General features: G+C 50.7%; 3 protein-coding genes across 13 annotated transcripts; 1 reads left to right on the top strand and 2 right to left on the bottom strand.

Moving 5' to 3' along the window:
• Positions 1–706: 706 nt before the first annotated feature.
• Positions 707–9,175, bottom strand: CMC4 (C-X9-C motif containing 4). 5 transcript variants are annotated; one of them, XM_071569799.1, is made up of 4 exons: positions 8,922–9,175; positions 8,606–8,660; positions 3,722–3,789; positions 707–2,140 (listed from the first exon to the last, which is right to left on the bottom strand). In XM_071569799.1, exons 3-4 carry the CDS (start codon positions 3,777–3,779, stop codon positions 1,971–1,973), a joined length of 228 nt encoding a protein of 75 aa, XP_071425900.1. In that variant the 5' UTR covers positions 3,780–3,789; positions 8,606–8,660; positions 8,922–9,175; the 3' UTR covers positions 707–1,970. The 5 variants fall into 5 exon arrangements, with proteins under 5 accessions (XP_071425900.1, XP_071425899.1, XP_071425896.1 ...); XM_071569798.1 differs by lacking the exon at positions 8,922–9,175 and having other exon boundaries at positions 8,610–8,640; XM_071569795.1 differs by lacking the exons at positions 8,606–8,660; positions 8,922–9,175 and adding an exon at positions 7,369–7,446.
• On the bottom strand, positions 3,752–8,956 carry MTCP1 (mature T cell proliferation 1). 7 transcript variants are annotated; one of them, XM_071569792.1, is made up of 6 exons: positions 8,922–8,956; positions 8,606–8,660; positions 5,453–6,384; positions 5,181–5,351; positions 4,976–5,027; positions 3,752–3,789 (listed from the first exon to the last, which is right to left on the bottom strand). In XM_071569792.1, the coding sequence occupies exons 3-5, from the start codon at positions 5,558–5,560 to the stop codon at positions 4,980–4,982; spliced, it is 327 nt and encodes a 108-aa protein (XP_071425893.1). In that variant the 5' UTR covers positions 5,561–6,384; positions 8,606–8,660; positions 8,922–8,956; the 3' UTR covers positions 3,752–3,789; positions 4,976–4,979. The 7 variants fall into 7 exon arrangements, with proteins under 7 accessions (XP_071425893.1, XP_071425891.1, XP_071425894.1 ...); XM_071569790.1 differs by having other exon boundaries at positions 5,453–6,535; positions 8,922–8,954; XM_071569793.1 differs by lacking the exon at positions 8,922–8,956 and having other exon boundaries at positions 8,610–8,663.
• A 157-nt stretch (positions 9,176–9,332) lies between the features above and the next one.
• Positions 9,333–16,398, top strand: BRCC3 (BRCA1/BRCA2-containing complex subunit 3). The gene is made up of 8 exons (XM_071569557.1): positions 9,333–9,461; positions 10,789–10,909; positions 11,456–11,542; positions 12,403–12,491; positions 12,911–12,966; positions 13,526–13,657; positions 13,995–14,038; positions 14,940–16,398. The coding sequence occupies exons 1-8, from the start codon at positions 9,357–9,359 to the stop codon at positions 15,089–15,091; spliced, it is 786 nt and encodes a 261-aa protein (XP_071425658.1). The 5' UTR covers positions 9,333–9,356; the 3' UTR covers positions 15,092–16,398.
• The last annotated feature ends 55 nt before the right edge of the window (positions 16,399–16,453 follow it).

The following is a 16,453-nucleotide window of genomic DNA, read 5'->3' as shown; positions in this document are numbered from 1 at the left end:
CAGGGTGGAGTCACCATCTCTGGAGGTGTGGTGTGTGAGGACATGGTTTAGTGATGGGCTTGCCAGTGCTGGGGAAGAGCTGGACTCAATCTCTTAAAGGTATTTTCCAACCCAAATGATTCCATGAGGCCACCTGCCTTCCCTCTTCTGTGTGGGTAACCATGGACTGCCTTAATGAATCCTTCTTGATCATCCCAGCACCAATCACCTATATTCCCAAGAAGTGGGATGCTCCTAGGGCAGGAGGTGATCCTGTTGCCAGCCTGGGTTCAGAGCCCCTGCTGGGCAAGTTTGTTCCATCCAGCTAGAAATGGACGTGGAGACAAGGCTTTTTCTTCTTCATAGGTGCAACAGAAGCCTAAATATAGTTTGTTATCTCTTAGTGAATTCCTTTCCACTGTTCCTGCTCAGGTAGGGCAAAAGGGAAAAATGAGCTACTTGTCAGTGTTTGAGCTGATTCACAACATTGTCATCACTTTCCCCTACTTTTCAAGGATACTAAACCCTCTCTTTGGTGTCAAGGAATTTTTTTGGCAGAGGGGAGAGGGCAGTGTGAAGACTTGCCCTAAATCACCCTGATCTTGAGGCCCAGCTATAAAAATAACAAGCAGCTTCTATTTAAACATGATGATATCACATGTGCCTGTGGCCTGTGAATGGCAGCCAAGCTGCCCACCAACCAACCAAAACCGAGACCACAGTTTGTTCCAGTCATTTATTTTGTACCATGGTATTTCAGAGTCAGTGAATACAGATGGTTTGCTTTTCTAGGCTTCAATACACACAACTATTGTGCCTAGACCTCAGTGGTCTGTTTATAGAAGCTGAATTTCATAAGTAAGTTGTACTTGCTCACAGCACAAAGTCCTGGACGGCTAGATCTAATGACAGAGTTAGGGGCTAGTGGGTGTGGAGCCTGATATTGAGGTGCCTGGACTCCTGCTACAGGGGACAGCGAGACAGCTCTGAGGGGTGGTGCAGGAACCTGTCTACTGAGCTCTTCCTACAGGTCACAGGAAATTCTGCCTCATGGGCGAGAGCTTCTGGAAAGCCATCTCTCCTGGGGCCCAGACACAGCCGGCTTGGGGGTGAGTCTGGAATGCTGTGTGGAAAACCAGTGCCTACAACTGCTTGTTCAGTAAGCAGCACCTAAGTCAGTTCTTGGATCTAGCCCAGGGCTCTGTGAAAGGCCTTTGGGTTTCAGCAGGTTGAACTAGACTGGGTTTGTAACATATTGCTCAAAGGTGTTCAATTAGACATAGATTTATAAATTTTGTATCAACAGTCAGATCTTTCAAATGAATATTGCTTTTTTAAAAAAATATCCTATCCCTGTAGCAATCCCTGAAATAATGTTCCTGTAACATCTTTGTCATGCAAATAGCAGCGTGTAGGCAATTCAAATATAAAATAATTAAGTCTGCCCAGTGGGAAAAGGAGGCACTTAGGCAAAGTGACTTGTAGTCACTCATGATCTACACAAGACTTAGGAACAATCAACAGACCTGATTCCCACTCTTGAGCTTGAACCACTGGACAGACAAATGTTGTCTGGAACTACTGCATGATGGCAGCAATACCTTTCTTGTGTGAGGATGGGTTGGTTTCATATGTCACATTTAAACTCACTCTTCCGAGCTCATTTCCCGTACCTCTCGCCAGGAGCCAGAATAACTTGGTTACCATTCTCCATTTTTAGAGCAAGGATGGATCAGAGTAAGGTAAGCATTCTAAAAACATTAAGGTGACTTTTCACAGGTGTGATGCAGAGGCAACACAGACGATGTTTTCGTACAGAAAGTACAGTTTGTTAACCAGGCCATCTGTTGGTACTGTTATACTTTTTGGTGTGCCAAACGGTGTGTTCTAGGAGCAATCTGCTTTCCTGAAAGTCTAAAGAAGGCTTGAAAAAACACACACAAGCTCTGCAGGTGAGTCTATGCTCCAGCACCTGCTGGAGCTGCATTGTGTTACTGAGGTGGTGGGGGAATTCCTTCTGAAATCACCTTCAACTTCTCTCTCTCCCTTTCTTCTCTCTCAAACCCTGAACAACACACGGATCTGCCCACGGTGTACCGGGCACAGCATTTCCGCATCTCCTGAAGCACAGCTTCACACTTGGACTCCATGTAGTTGTTTGCTGGAAAAGAAGAAGGAGACACTGAGTCTGCAGAGAAAAACAGGCTTTGTTCCCAGAGGGAACACACCTAGCCCAGCTCTTCAGCTGCTGGGCAGCAGGTTTCTCTGACAAGCAAGAGCTGCTTACAAGCACTTCAGCGTTTCCTCTGCTCTACAAACATCTCTTTAGTTTCAGCTCTCTAAAGCTCTGGCCAAAGACTCTTGAGAGAAGCCCTTGCAGGTATGTGAGCAGTCTGACTCTGGCTTGAGTTAATAACCACCTGCCTGCGAGCCTGGAAACACAGGGCAGGCAGACCCACCCACGGCCTTGGATGAGCTCCACAACCACTACATTGCTGCACTCACCCCCGACCTTCAACAATGACTTTTAAAAGACTAAAAGAAGCAACAGCAGCACAATGTGAGATGAAACACACACCACCCTCTGGAGAGCCCAGAAAGCCCCAGTGGACACCTGGTTAATGAGCAAACCAGACTGCTCTGATCACTGGGCTATGAATTCCCTTACTGGATTGGTGAGTGACCTCTAACACAAGCACAGAGATCACCCCTGAGAAAAAGGTGATGGTGATGTTGCTGCTTTGTACAAGCTGGCAGGGCAGGCCCTTGGAGAGGAGAGCTCATCTCTCCCTGCCATAACCTGCAGAACTGCTCCTCAACTGCTCCTCTGCCTTCTCAGCTTTGTTTCTAAAACTGTGGCTACATACAGACACACCCTGTTATCTGTCAGGGATGCATTCCTGAAAAGGCAACGTGTTAGTCATCCAATGGAGAGCAAAACACAAGAGATTTCCAGTGGGCACTGAGTCTCACAGAGATAGCAGGCAAGATCTTTTGGATCAATGACTCACTCCAAAACCAGCCTTTGAGAAGCATCTCCCAAAGGTCCTCCACTCTCCACAGTTTATGCTGCCATTGCTCAGTTAAGGATCTGTACACATCTTCTATCACATTAATTTTACAGGAGAAAATTGCTTTGCTCTCTTGTCAACTCAGCTGCTTCATCTGTGCATGTCAGACAACTCCACAGCACAACAACAGCACTCAAACTGACAGCTGGAGAAGCAGTGACAGTGGAGTGTGGAGAGTCACAAGAACTTCTCTGCTAACACTGAACCATTCAGATTAAAACTGCACACAAACCTACACAGGCAAAACACTTGGAATACCCTCCATGAATATTATAAAAAGAACTTTGTCACAGATGGAACCAAAACTGGGTCAATCAACCTTTTAAGTGCAGCACAGGGAGAGAAGATAGCCCTGCATGGGAGAACACTCCAAACCATGAAGACAGTAATACGTGGTGTCTGGACTACACCTGGGATCTCACTACCAGCATGGAGAACACTCTGAGCACATCATTGTTACTAATGCTCTGGTTTGTACTAATGGGGTCTCATTATTTACAATTAAGCACATGGCAATTCTATTAAAATCAGACATTATAATTTTGTTGCTTTAATATCAGGTGATCCTAATGGGCCTCCTTCCTTCTCAGGGTGAAAGGACAACCAAGTTAAGTTAAAATAATTAAGTTCCACTAAAAAGCAAGACTCAAATACAAAATGATACTCGGTACCTTGCAAGCATTTCTGTATTTCACAGGCTTGTTTCTGGCAGGGATCCTTCTTGGACATGTTCAGAGAACTAAAATGATAGGAAAATGTTACTGTAGAAACAAGGTGCTTTTCAGGGGGTGGGGGAAGACAGTGTCTCACAGCCAAAACTTTCAACAGGTCCCAGTTTCCCTCACTGTCACCATCCAGAAAACATCTGTTGCTGCTTGCAGATGCCTGACAACATACACAGGAACTCTGTCTGGCTACCAGATGATAATGTGGACAATGGACATGGGAAGTTTTTATGTTGCTACATTTAAAGGCTTTCTTTTCTCTGCTCAAAATGTGTCTTTTTCCACTTGGACCCACAAAGATTCCAGCAAAGATTCAAATTAACATGGATGACAAGTTTAAACAGTTCTGTGTCTCTATACCTTACACTAAACCACATATTTAAATGAAAGCCTTCTCTGTGAGCTCTACACAACCAAGGATTTGGTGCTGGTCATGGAACTGCAGCTGGAGAAGGCATTTAAAAAACAATCAACAAACAAAACTTAGCTGTGTATGCCCCATAAAGCCAACGAGGGCCTTTTTTGTTTTGTTCCAGAAATGCCCCTTCCTCTGTCCAGAGAAACCCCCAACCAGACTGGAGGACAGCTCAGTCTGGTTCAAGTCCCTAGAAAGCAGGATTACAGACACTCAATTTGACCTTCTGCAGCTGGGACACCTGTAACTGTGATCCTCTAACAGATAAAAAGCCAAGCAGCACCTGGTGGTACGAGCAGTTGAACGGGAGACCTCAGCAGGAAAGCACCACTGTGACTGAAAGTGGTGGTGGGACTGCAGCTCCCTCTGGGCCACAGTTCAGCCTCTGCTCACAGCTAAGGAGCTGCTGCCTCTCCAATTTCTGGCAAGTTACCAGACCACAGCACTTTTCAGAATCACTAGGGCATTATTTCCAACATCCTGGCCAAACTCCACTCGGGGCAATTACATTCTGCCTACCTAGAACTCCCCCTGATGTTTCACTTGGTCACAACACTCCTCTTCACTGCCTGTCCTAAACTTGTGTGTGATGTTGCTGTGTGTTGTTTAACTGCTTCCACCTGAGAGGTGGCTGCATTTCAGTGGGGAGAGAACCTTTTATTGTACAAAATAGACAATGGCATCTTCCTGGAGCCACTGCTCCTGAAAGACAAAAACTCGTATTAAAGGAAGACTGGGATTAAACAGTGCACAGTACAAAGCAGGGGTAATATGTCTGCACATACCAGATTAATCCCCAGGCACGAGTTTAAGCAGCAGTTCTTCAACACCACCAAGCTGTAAGTGACAAGGAAAAGTTCAATACGTCTACAGTAACTGTGGTTGAGCTAATGGACTTCAACAAAATAACAGTCCTTTGCCGTCCCTCAGGGATCTCAAATGACTTCACAAACAGGCATGACTATGGTCTATTGTTGCCACCATCCTTACCATGAGATGGTGCTCTATCTCCCAAACGCGAGAGTTACTATCCCTGTACTGCTCACCCTGGGACAGCTGCCACATGTGAGGCAGCCGGGATGGGGGGAGCTGGCTGGGTCGCAGCGCCTCACCCAGGGGAACCTGAACTCTTTGGATCCGAGCCCTCAGCATACCTTCCTCCTGGGGGAAAGCAACAAACAGAGCAGGCAGTTACTGGCAGTGCAGCAGAGGCACCGGAGACAGCAACGCTACAACCAGCGGGAAGCTCAAAGCACACTTGCCTCTTCTGCAGCCACGAGCCAGGTTTTGCGATGCTCATCGCAGTAAACACCCACGCGCCGCACCCAGAGCCGCACGGGGGGAGCGCCGGCAGCCCCCCCTTCTGCCATCCCTCGGGCACTGCGGGGGCTCAGCGGGACGGCTCCGGCCCGCGGGATGCACACATGGCCTCCTCAGCTCCGGGCACATTCACGGAGGGAGCTCCCGGACCTGACGGGCGGGTGGTGTCTGACTCCCTGCTGGAGGAGATGCTACGTGCTGAAGGGTCCCTAAAAGTCAGCTCGGGAGGCTGAGGTGGTGCCTAAGCCAGCAGAGATGTCAGGCCGAGTTGGACACTGGGGCACGGGTGCTGTGTGGCATTTGTAAGGCATTCTGGGGCAAAAGGTGCTACTGGTGCGAAGTTAAACCCTGTGAATACTGGCTTTGCTCATTCCACTAACAGTCCTATTAACAGTCTTTGTGTAAAACAGGGGAGGACAAAAAACAATAGTGGTGGTCTAAATTCCAAAAGCAAAACTTGTGACAAGAGGTGGAATGAGCTTAACAAGGACGAAGATCACTCTGGAGACAAAGCATGGAACTCGGTGTGCACGACTCTCCTGTGCAGAGCCCGCAGAGCCGTCACGGGGCAGGGTCGGGGTCTCATCTCTCACAGGGATGCAGCACTGTCCAGTCACACACCAGCTTCTCAGGAGCAGCTCTGGAGACTCTGGTCATTCGGCTTTCAGCTGGTCAGAGAGCCACCAACACCAGGGGCAGAGCAGCTTTGGGCATTGAGGCGGTTCCTGCTACTGGGATTTTTGTTTAACAGCAAGTTTATCTGTGTGCCAGTTAGGACAAGCTGAGCCATTAGCAAATGGAGGGCAGGGAAAATGACTCTCTTTGAGCCCTAGAGGAGGTAATCAAAATGGTACAGACAGTCTTCATCCTTTATCTAGGTTTAAAGTAGAACAAAGTTAAGCTGTAACACATACAACAGCCTCCTGCTATGAAGCAGATGCAATATTCCTTATCCCAGTGAAACACAGTGGTCTTCTGAAAACTTGTAAGGTTATAAGGCATATTTCAGACAGGAGCAAGAAAATCTGGGTGCAAAATAAAGGAGGAAAAGTCAGGGAGAGAAAAAAACATTGTTATACATTGGGGTACATATATAACAGGAAAAACAATTCCATGTTGCTTTCCATATCTCACATCAGTGTTTCTCTACTTTCTGGCATCAAAGGAGCACTCAGCTTTCTGGAGAACAAAACACCAACCACGGATCAGCCTGAACAGCACAGTCACAGTATTTTCATTCCTTACAAAGACAACTTTGAATGTTCTTTTATCTTTTTTCTCCCATTCTGTTTGTTTCCTTGCTCGATGTGTGGGGATGTGAATGTGCACACTACAAAGCACGACTGTTCTGAAGACCACGCTGTGCTGTGGGACAGCCATTCCAAGCACTGCCCCAGCAGCTGGACCACTGGCACTCAGAGGAATGTGACAGCAGAGACTGACAGGCCTCACAGGGCCTTCAGCAATTAGCTCTGAGGGCTAAAGGGACATTTCTGTAGGTCTTTTCCCTTCTGCTTTACCCAAAGTCACTTTACAAATTTAAACCCCCGCGTGGAAATCACCCTGCCCAGCAGAGAAACTCAGCGATTCCCACGGCTCATCTGCAGCCTGAATGTAATCACCCCAGGGTGGAATTTGGCCAGGATACTCTCCTACTCTGCAGCAAGCTGCCCAAAGTCCCATCATCACCAAAAATGCACAAGAACTTGCTTTTGCTGCTGGAATTCCTACAGCTCATTATCCCCAGAACCAGAAGGCTCCAGCCTGACTCTGGTAACAGAAAAGCATGACTCAGCAAGTGAACTGTGTTCCTGCTGCAAGCAAACTCTCCTGGAAGGTCTCCTATCCAAATACTAACCTGGTTCAGTCTGGCTGAACTACAGGCAGGAGGACTAAAGCACAACATGCATGTTTGTGCTCACTGTGTATGAAGATGGCAGCGATGACAGAGCCAGGACTGACAGAACGAGGTCTCGTGCAGAGGACGCTGTGCAGAATGGGCAGAGATTAATGTGTGTTTTCACCCCTTGCCCCAATGATTTGTCCCAAATTTCCCCAGAACTCCACAGCTCTGAGTTCAAAGGCCAAGTCTGGCCCAGTTAGTGCCACATAGAAAATCTCGGGGTCAGGCAGAACCGTCAATTGGGTTTGGGGTGGGCCAGGTCTGTCCCAAACACACCAAAGGAACAGGAGATTCCACAAGCACACACAGACATTGCACCTGAAAACACACACAACTCCTGTTTCTGCAGGGTTTCTCAGAAAGCAGTAACAAAGACTGAGGGAAGACAAGGGTGGAAGGAGAACTGAGCTTACTTATATTTCAAACAAGTTTTAAACCCAGTTTCTTACACTGCTTGCTTCATAATCCATTAAAAACCACCACATTCAACACAGACCCAGTCAGCTGAAATTTGCAGGATTTCAGCATCATCCTTTGACAGAGATTTTAACACTTCCATCAACATAATTGTGGAAGGCTGAGCTGTTTAAAGTGTTGTTTTGGGGAGGTTCAAAGCCCAATCCCCACTGACAGGAATAACACTGGCAGGCATTCTGCCCATCTCAGCACCAACCTTAGAAGTTTAGTGCTGTTCTAGGACCTGGGTGGATTTCTGAGCCACACAACATATGGATACATGTGAAAATGGCCAGAAGGAGGACGGCAGCTTGTGGTGAAGACCATTTATTTGCTTTTAAATCGGGTACATTAAAATACTTTAGGAAAGCAGTGAAACAAATTGCCCCAGACGCTGCTTGGCCCATCCTAGAGCTGGAGCTCAGTGTGCTGAACAAACTGCACCCTTTGTCACCTTCTGCTTTAAAGGGGAACTGGGTCAGACTGTGAGAGTTCAGCTGCCATGTGGGCAGGGAGGGAAGGGCTGACACAGTGACAGCCCCCAGCGCAAGGCTGCCCAGCCCGGCCTTCTGCCGGGGTGTGAGAGGGTGCTGGGCTTTACTGAGACTCCCATCCCGGCTCTGGCAACAGGTCAGGGCTCGGGGCCTGTGCTGGGCGCTGCCTAAGCCTCCTCAGGGGGTGTGCTCAGCTGTGCCCGGAGCCCGCTCTGCCCGCCCCACTGGGGTAGGATGCTCACCGACCAGCCGGGCTGTCCAGCCGCGTGCGAGGGGCAGCTCGAGCTTTGGTGGGATCTGAGGAAACAGGGAGACAAAACAATCCCGTGGACATAAAGCGAGGGGAGCCACGGGGAGGGGCGGGGGCCGGGCCGGGTGCGGGCAGGCCGGGCCGGGAGGGGCGGGGACGCGGGGCCGGTGGCGCAGCATCGCGACAGGGGGACACAGCGGGACAGGGCACGGCCCTCCTGCCGCCCCGGGCCGGGCCCGCGGGGCTGTGCGGGGGTGCGGCGGGGCCGGGGGTGCGGCGGCCGCGGGGCCGGGCCCGCCATGACCTACCTGCACCCGCGCCGTGACCGCCGCCGCCGCGTGCGCCGCCCAAAGCCTTCCCCCGCCCCGCCGCCCCGCCGCCTCCCCGCACGCCCCCGGCGGGGCGGACCCCGGGCCGAGTCCAGCCGGGCCGAGCCACACCGAGCCGCCCCGCCCCGCCCCGCCCCGGCCCCGCCGCGCCCCGCCCGCCCCCGGCCCCGCCGGGACCACCGCGCGGCGCCCCGGCGGAACCCCGGCGGAACCCGGCACCGGCGCTCCCGTGGGCGGCACGGCCCTTCCGCCGCGCCGCACCGCCTCGCCGGAGGCGGCGCCGATTGGCCGGGAGGGCGAGCGGGCAGGGCTGCGATTGGTCAGACGGCGCGGGGGCGGGGCCTAGCCGCACTGCGATTGGTCAGACGGCGCGGGGGCGGGGCCGGGGCCGGGCGGCGCTGAGGGGGAGGCAAGATGGCGGTGCAGGCCGTGCACCTGGAGGCGGACGCGTTCCTGGTGTGCCTGAACCACGCGCTGAGCACCGAGAAGGAGGAGGTGATGGGGCTCTGCATCGGAGAGGTACCGGCGGCGGGGCGGGCGCTGCGACCCCGCGGGGCCGGGTGAAGGGACTGGGGCACAAGTGCCGTGAGGAGAGGCTGAGGGAGCTTCGGGTGTTCAGGCTGCAGAGGAGGAGGCTCAGGGGGGACCTCATCGCTCTCCACAACTCCCTGACAGGGGGTTGTAGCCGGGGGGTTTGGTCTCCTCTCAGGCAACCAGCAGGAGAACAAGAGGCACGGGCTGGAGCTCTGCCAGGGGAGGGTTAGGTTGGATATCAGAAAGAAATTCCTCATAGGGCAGTCAGGCATTGGAATGGGCTGCCCAGAGACGGGGGGGATTCTCCATCCCGGGAGGATTTTAAGATGAGACTGGATGTGGCATTGAGTGCCATGATCTGGTGATCACAGTGGGGTTGGATCAAGGGTTGGACTTGATGATCTCAGAGGTCTCTTCCAGCCCAGCTCATTCCATGATTCTGTGAGGGGCTCTTGTAGCTCAGGGTGTGTGCCGTGGTTCCCGTGTGGTTCCCAGTACAGACACTGGGAATTAACGTGGCTTTGTGTGAGTCCCTTCGCTCTGTGGCTGATATTCCAGTGCCACCTGCTGCTGCCTGAGTTACCCTGTCAGGGATCGTGTGTGCCAGCAGCTGCCTTAGTTCTGAGAGCAAAGAACTGAGCACAGAGCGGTGGGAGTGCAGCACGACCCAGCCACGTTATTTGAGATACTGACAGGTGCGGGAGATTCACTGGGAGATCTGGAACCATGAAAGGGAAAGGTGGGGAATGGGATGTGCCCATGTGGTCTCCAAAGACCCCACTCACATTCAAGTAACTCCAGTGAAACAGTGGCATGTATGTGGTTCTCAGGGAGTGTGATGAATATGCAACAGAAATCATAGAATTATAGAATGAACTGGGTTGGAAGAGACCTCTGAGATCATCAAGTCCAACCCTTGATCCAACCCCACTGTGATTACCAGATCATGGCACTGAGTGACACATCCAGTCTCATCCTGCAAACCTCCAGGGACGGAGAATCCACCACCTCTCCGGGATGAAAATGTATCCGAGTGATGAAAATGTATCCGAGTGATGAAAATGTATCCGAGTGATGAATGTGTGTCAGTTTTGTGCTCACACCCTGGTCTGTTTGGCGCTGGGTGTGCATTTTGGTGGTTATCCCGGGGCACCCGCAGTGCTGTATGAAGCAGTGTTGGCTTTCTCAGCCCGCTGGTTGGAGGGTTTGTTGCCTGGTTTCAGTGACGCTGTGCCCGTCAGAGCCCCCACCCCGTGCCCCCGTCCCGGGGGTGTTGCTGTGCCAGGGCAGTGACTGGCGCCCTCTGTGGCAGGTGGACACCAGCAGGATCGTGCACATCCACTCCGTGATCATCCTGCGCCGCTCCGACAAGAGGAAGGACCGTGTGGAGATCTCCCCGGAGCAGCTCTCGGCGGCCTCCACGGAAGCAGAGATATCCTTAGAGCAAACCTGCTGGCAGTGCTGCCCCCCGGCCTCTGGCTGTGCCGCGGGCCCGGCTGGTCCTGCTCCCTCTGCAGCTGCAGCTGGGAGGGCTGTGCTGGCACTGCCTCTCCCGCAGTTGGTTCCAGCACTCGCAGTGGAAACTGTTGCCAAAATTTTTATCATTTTTTGTGTTTGGTGACAAGCAGCTCTGCAGTGTTTGTGGAGGGGGTGGCACCTCAGCAGGGAGGCTGAGTGGGAGATGGAAGGTCAGCGGGTGGGGCACTGGGGAGCCTCTTCTCTGCCCGCACTCGGGGGTGCTGGTTTGCTGAGCTGCTGGAATGGGGGTACTGCCACATGCAGCAAAATCCAGTTTGCTTTGCTGGTGCTGGGGAAGGGGGTCCATCAGCTCCCTGCCACGGGTCTTGTCACACCTCCAGAGGGACCTGGAATTCTGTTCACTGATGAGAAAGTCTTTTTAAAAACTGCTGTTTTCCCTTGTGCAAAAAAGCTCCTTCCCTTTGCTGTGCTGGTTCCAGAAGCTCCTTGACTCCCACACAGGTTGGCTGAAATGACAGGACGTCCCATGAGGGTGGTGGGCTGGTACCACTCCCACCCCCACATCACTGTCTGGCCCTCACACGTCGGTAAGAGGAGCCCTGGGCTGGTTTGGGTGAGCCCTGGGCTGGGTTTGGGATGAGCCCTGGGCTGGTTTAGAGGTGAGCCCTGGGCTGGTTTAGAGGTGAGCCCTGGGCTGGGTCTGGGGTGAGTCCTGGGCTGGGTCTGGGGTGAGCCCTGGGCTGGTTGAGGGGTGAGCCCTGGGCTGGGTCTGGGGTGAGCCCTGGGCTGGTTGAGGGGTGAGTCCTGGGCTGGGTTCTGGCTGGAACTCCCAGCTGGCTGCTCATGGGACTCACTCTGGAGTTCCAGAGCTGCACATTCCAACAGTTCAGAGTTCTATGTCTCAAACATCCCCGGGTAGCACCACATTGTCTGGGTGGGCTCCAGGGACCTCTGCCAGTGTGGCCTCTTTCCTGTGTGTGCCCCAGGGCCTCAAACACGACTCAGAGGCCACAGATCAGCTGCTACTGGTACAACTGGACCTGGAAGGGGGAATAGCAAAAAAAGCTGTGGGAATCATGGGCCTGCTGTGGTGATTTTTGACATCACATTAACACATGAGTGTTAATGCAAAACTGAAAACTTACATGAAAGAAGTGCACAAATATCTTGAATGTGCTGGACTTCATGGAAACCTGTGGCACCAGGCTGGTCCTGACACCATTTGTGGTTTTGTGAACTCATCTTGTTTTTTAAGATTTGCTGTTTAATTAGTTTTTAAATTGGATCCTTTTATTTTTTTTAAAACTCAGTCACCCAGAGCAAGGACTTAAAGCTTGTGATACTTGTTACCAAATTCCAGGTCACCCTTCAAAAGGTGACAAACCTTCTCCTCCCGCTGCTCCAGGTGACCAGTGCAGTTCTCATGCTCTCATTTCTGTGCCTGCAGATGTCCGTACACAGGCCATGTATCAGATGATGGACCAAGGCTTTGTAGGGCTGATCTTCTCCTGCTTCATCGAGGACAAGAACACCAAGGTAGGAGACCTAAAAGTGGCAGATTAAAACCCCTTCAAGTGCTCATGAGGGAGATCAGGGCAAAGCTGAAGTCTTGGGTGAGCCTGCAGGAAGGAAAGAGCTCTGCTGGGAGCACATGAAAAGCACAGCTGGGAGGAGGTGTTTGGGTAGTGCTGCCTGTCCAGGGGGCTGCAGCAGCTGCTGCAGTGTGTGTGCACTGGGATGGGCCAGTGGGCAGGTCCTGCTTGAGATTTGTTTCATCACTGATGGGTTTGCCAATATGTGCTGTAAGCAGCTCCAGCACTCCAGTCACTCTGAAAGGTTTGTGCCTTTACAACCTGCTGGAATTCTATTTGAAAGCATATTCTGCTTCCTACAGGAATGTGTGAATTTAGATGGTTTTTTGCACTTGAAATCTGACTTTCTGCTGTCTCTCTTAGACAGGCAGGATTCTCTATACCTGTTTCCAGTCTATTCAGGCCCAGAAGAGCTCAGAGTGAGTACAGCGGAACAATATCACGTTCAGTGTCAGGTGGCATTTCATTCTGTCTCTCCTTTCTGGATGTCTCAGATAAGTGGCTTCTAAGCCTGTCACAAAGAGAAAATACTGTTCAGAGATGCCTGCACAAGATTTCCTGATTTCTAATACAGGCTGCTGGAAGAGAATCTGAAGATCAGCAGTGATTAATTTAGCCTAGATCCTTTACTATATTAAGATTTGGGGTAGGATGCTGTAGGCAGGGTAGGGGTTTGTGCTGTAACTCATTCTGTAGAAGCCCCACCTTGTTAATTCCAGCCCTGGAGGTCAATCAGGCTCCTCACTGGCCACACACAGTGTGCCTCATGTTGTCAGTACTGGCCAGGCAGTTGCTTTAGCATTTTGTAATTAAAATTTAAGACAAATGTATGGCTATAAAATGCTTTGTTTGGCTGTTACCTTCGACATGTGTTCCCAAAACATGGATCTGAAGTGCATTAGACAGACTGTTGCAAGGTTAGAGAAGTCCCTTTTTTTCCTGCTGCTTTGAAGTTAATTGTATCTGAAACCCTTTTAGATATGAAAGGATCGAAATTCCTATTCATGTTGTCCCCCATGAAACCATTGGGAAAGTGTGTCTGGAATCAGCTGTGGAGCTGCCCAAGATCCTGTGCCAAGAGGAGCAAGATGCCTACAGGAGAATTCACAGGTAACAGCACTGGGGCTCTGCCCCCCTCCAGGACTGTCTGGTGACAGGTTCTATTGTTCCTGTACTGAAGTACCAAACCCGTGTCAAAGCTGTAGAAAATAAGGATTAGCAGCTCAGGTGCCTCTGTAGAACTGACTGAGTAACTGAGCCTGGGGTTACCTGCAGAATGTTGGGGTTTGTGCTCACAGGTCAGTTCTCCTCGTGAATGTGCAGCAAAGGAGGAGGTTTAGAGGTTCCTGTGTCTGGTCAGTGACTCGCAGGCAGCTGGTCCTGCAGCCTGGGTTTGATGTGCAGTTCCCTGTCTTGTCACTAACCTGCTTTCTGTTCATTCCTGTAGCCTCACCCATCTGGACTCTGTAACCAAGATCCATAATGGCTCAGGTAAGGATTCCTTTCTGGCATGTGAGAATCCAGGGTGCTGCTTCCAGAGGCAAAGCAGTGGAGTCTTGAGCAGGGCTTGGTGTGGCTCTAAATTTGGGGGACAGTAAATCACACATTTCACTCCTCACTTTGCCATAAAAGGCAGCTCTAAACAGCTGTAAAAGCACAAATACTGCTTTGCCACACCCCTAATTTCCAATCACAAACACTGTATAACCCAGAGAATTCCCTGAGATTCTTACCTTGTTGCATCAGATCTAGTTGAGGAACAGAATTGTAACTAAATACTTCATTAGGGAAACATCAAGGGCTGTAAAACAGCCTGATCATGGGGTCCAGAAATGCTGTTGTGCCCCTCAGCCTTTGTAAAATTGGTTAAAATTACAATAGCCTTTGGGAATTGTTTGGGTTTGGGGTGTTGGTTTGTTTGGGCTATTTATCCTGTTAGGACAGCAAGGGGGATTTGGGATTTGTTGAGTGTTCATGTGTGGCTGAGCTGTACTCACACCTGCATCTCCTGGCACCTTGTATGTCTTACATGGGTGTGACATCGTTGCTTTTGCCAGTCACAGAGTGAATCCTGATCCCACTTCTGTTCCAAGATAATTATTGTCTATTCTTACACATTTAAAAAATGAGGCTTTCCATGACTCTTCTAAATTCAGAAGTTAATTAGCAGCAGTGATTAACTTGCATGCAAAGGTTTCCAGGTTCCTGCAGCAGCTCTGTCATCCCTCGGCTGGGTCGGACTGAAAGTGTTTCCCTGTTTATGAAGCTGCTGGTCCCGCCTTCCCAAGCAGTGTGGCTGCCGGGGGGCAGGAGGGGGGAAGGTTTCCTGGCGTCTGTAACACGCTGAGTGTGTGTGCACTGCCCTGGCCTGACGAGCTGTTGCTCTTTGCAGTGTTCACAAAGAACCTGTGCAGTCAGATGTCGGCCATCAGCGGGCCCCTCCTGCAGTGGCTGGAGGACAGACTGGAGCAGAACAAACAGCGGGTGCAGGAGCTGCAGCGCGAGAAGGAGCAGCTCCTGGAGGAACTCGCTGCTTTGGAGTGAGGAAGAAATGCAGACCCTTCAGGAAAGAGACATGAAAAAAATCTACATGACCTCCTCCAGGCTGAAGGGTGGCCCTGCATTGCCTTACAGGGAAGGCTGTGCCTCTTCTGCAGCAAAGAGCACATCTCCAGGATAGACTTTGTCTGCCCCAGCCTGGTGTAAAGCAGGGGTGTGTCTGCAGGTGCTGCAGTGCTGGGGCTGGGCAGCACCTGAAGAGACTCCTGGAGGGCACACACACAAGGAATGTGTTGTTTCTCCCTTCTCTCTATTTTATAGAAGTCTTACTGCTTTACATGTAGTCCAGGAGCCTGGAACAGGAGGGTTAGAGGGGAAAAGTGTGTCCCTGCTGTCATATCTCATTCTGCCAACTTCTGCCTCCTTTTAGTAGCTTCAGTTAACCGTGATCTTGTATTTAGTGATCCTCTGGATTGTTGGCCACCCACCCAGGCAGGTAAGAGGTGGGAGGGAAGCTGGAGAAGGAAGAGACCTCAAAGAACTTTTGACACAGGATCTGTTCAGCATATGTCAAACCAAATAAAGAATTCCAAAGCTAGAGCTGTTTGGAGTAGAAATGAAATGAATGCCATGAAGGGCCAGTGCCTGCAGTTTTTGGTCAATGTATTCTCTGCACATAGTACTGTTGTGAGCCCAGCACTGAGTCCGCTGCAAAATCAGCTGTTTCTGCTGGCTCAGTGAGAGAACTGTGATTCCTTCCCAGAAGTTTAAGATAGGAAGAGAACAAGTAGATGTGAGAGCTTGTCATTCTTATATACTGAACTGTAGAAATTTCTTTAGACTGGAACACAATAGCTGTTGTTGAACTAATCCTTTACATGTTCTTGCTGTTGCATTTCAGAGTATCCCCCATCATGTCCTTCCTCGTTTCTGTTGTGTTTATGCAAGTTTGTTTTGTGAGCAAAGGAACAAGAGCACAGATAGAATTCCTGTTTCAGCTCTTTGGCTCTAATTTAAATTTTTACACAGTGAAATAGATGAAAATAAGCTGCCTGCCTTTCTGCAGGGAAGGCTGTTACATCCCTGACAGCTCATTGTCTGGACTGGTGCTTTGGGAGATGGAAAGGGGCACTCCCTGTCAGTGATGGCCGGTATCGATGAGCAGCTGTCAGGGGCTGTCAGCTGTGGCAGCCCCATAACCCCATTGCTTTTGTCAGACTTGACTCTGCAATCTTTCTGCATTTCTGTTGGCAAGTCCCCAAAGAGTAAAACTTTCAAGTATAACATTGACTACTGTTTTTTTTTCCTTTAAAGTGCTGTGAATAGTAATTTTCTTTAATTTTTGAACAGTCCATGGTTTCGTGCTGTTTTTTTACTGGTTTCCAGTTCAAGTGCTCCTTACCTTTA

The sequence above is a fragment of the Pithys albifrons genome, chromosome 14 (assembly GCF_047495875.1).
Source record: "Pithys albifrons albifrons isolate INPA30051 chromosome 14, PitAlb_v1, whole genome shotgun sequence".
NCBI lineage: Eukaryota > Metazoa > Chordata > Aves > Passeriformes > Thamnophilidae > Pithys > Pithys albifrons.
The sequence above is the reverse complement of the archived record's forward strand: the minus strand, read 5'-3'. Positions and strand labels throughout refer to the sequence as shown.

Bases quoted from the DNA above. Each gene is read 5' to 3' on its own strand.
- BRCC3 (XM_071569557.1), top strand. From the start codon at position 9,357: ATGGCGGTGCAGGCCGTGCACCTGGAGGCGGACGCGTTCCTGGTGTGC. The intron at 10,910-11,455 runs TATCCTTAGAGC...GACTCCCACACA, and splicing joins GGCCTCCACGGAAGCAGAGA to GGTTGGCTGAAATGACAGGA. The intron at 12,967-13,525 runs GTGAGTACAGCG...AAACCCTTTTAG, and splicing joins CAGGCCCAGAAGAGCTCAGA to ATATGAAAGGATCGAAATTC.
- MTCP1 (XM_071569792.1), bottom strand. From the start codon at position 5,560: ATGGCAGAAGGGGGGGCTGCCGGCGCTCCCCCCGTGCGGCTCTGGGTG. The intron at 5,352-5,452 runs GCAAGTGTGCTT...GCTTTCCCCCAG, and splicing joins GGCTCGTGGCTGCAGAAGAG to GAGGAAGGTATGCTGAGGGC. The intron at 5,028-5,180 runs GTAAGGATGGTG...TGTCACTTACAG, and splicing joins AGATAGAGCACCATCTCATG to CTTGGTGGTGTTGAAGAACT.
- CMC4 (XM_071569799.1), bottom strand. From the start codon at position 3,779: ATGTCCAAGAAGGATCCCTGCCAGAAACAAGCCTGTGAAATACAGAAA. The intron at 2,141-3,721 runs GTACCGAGTATC...CTTCTTTTCCAG, and splicing joins AATACAGAAATGCTTGCAAG to CAAACAACTACATGGAGTCC.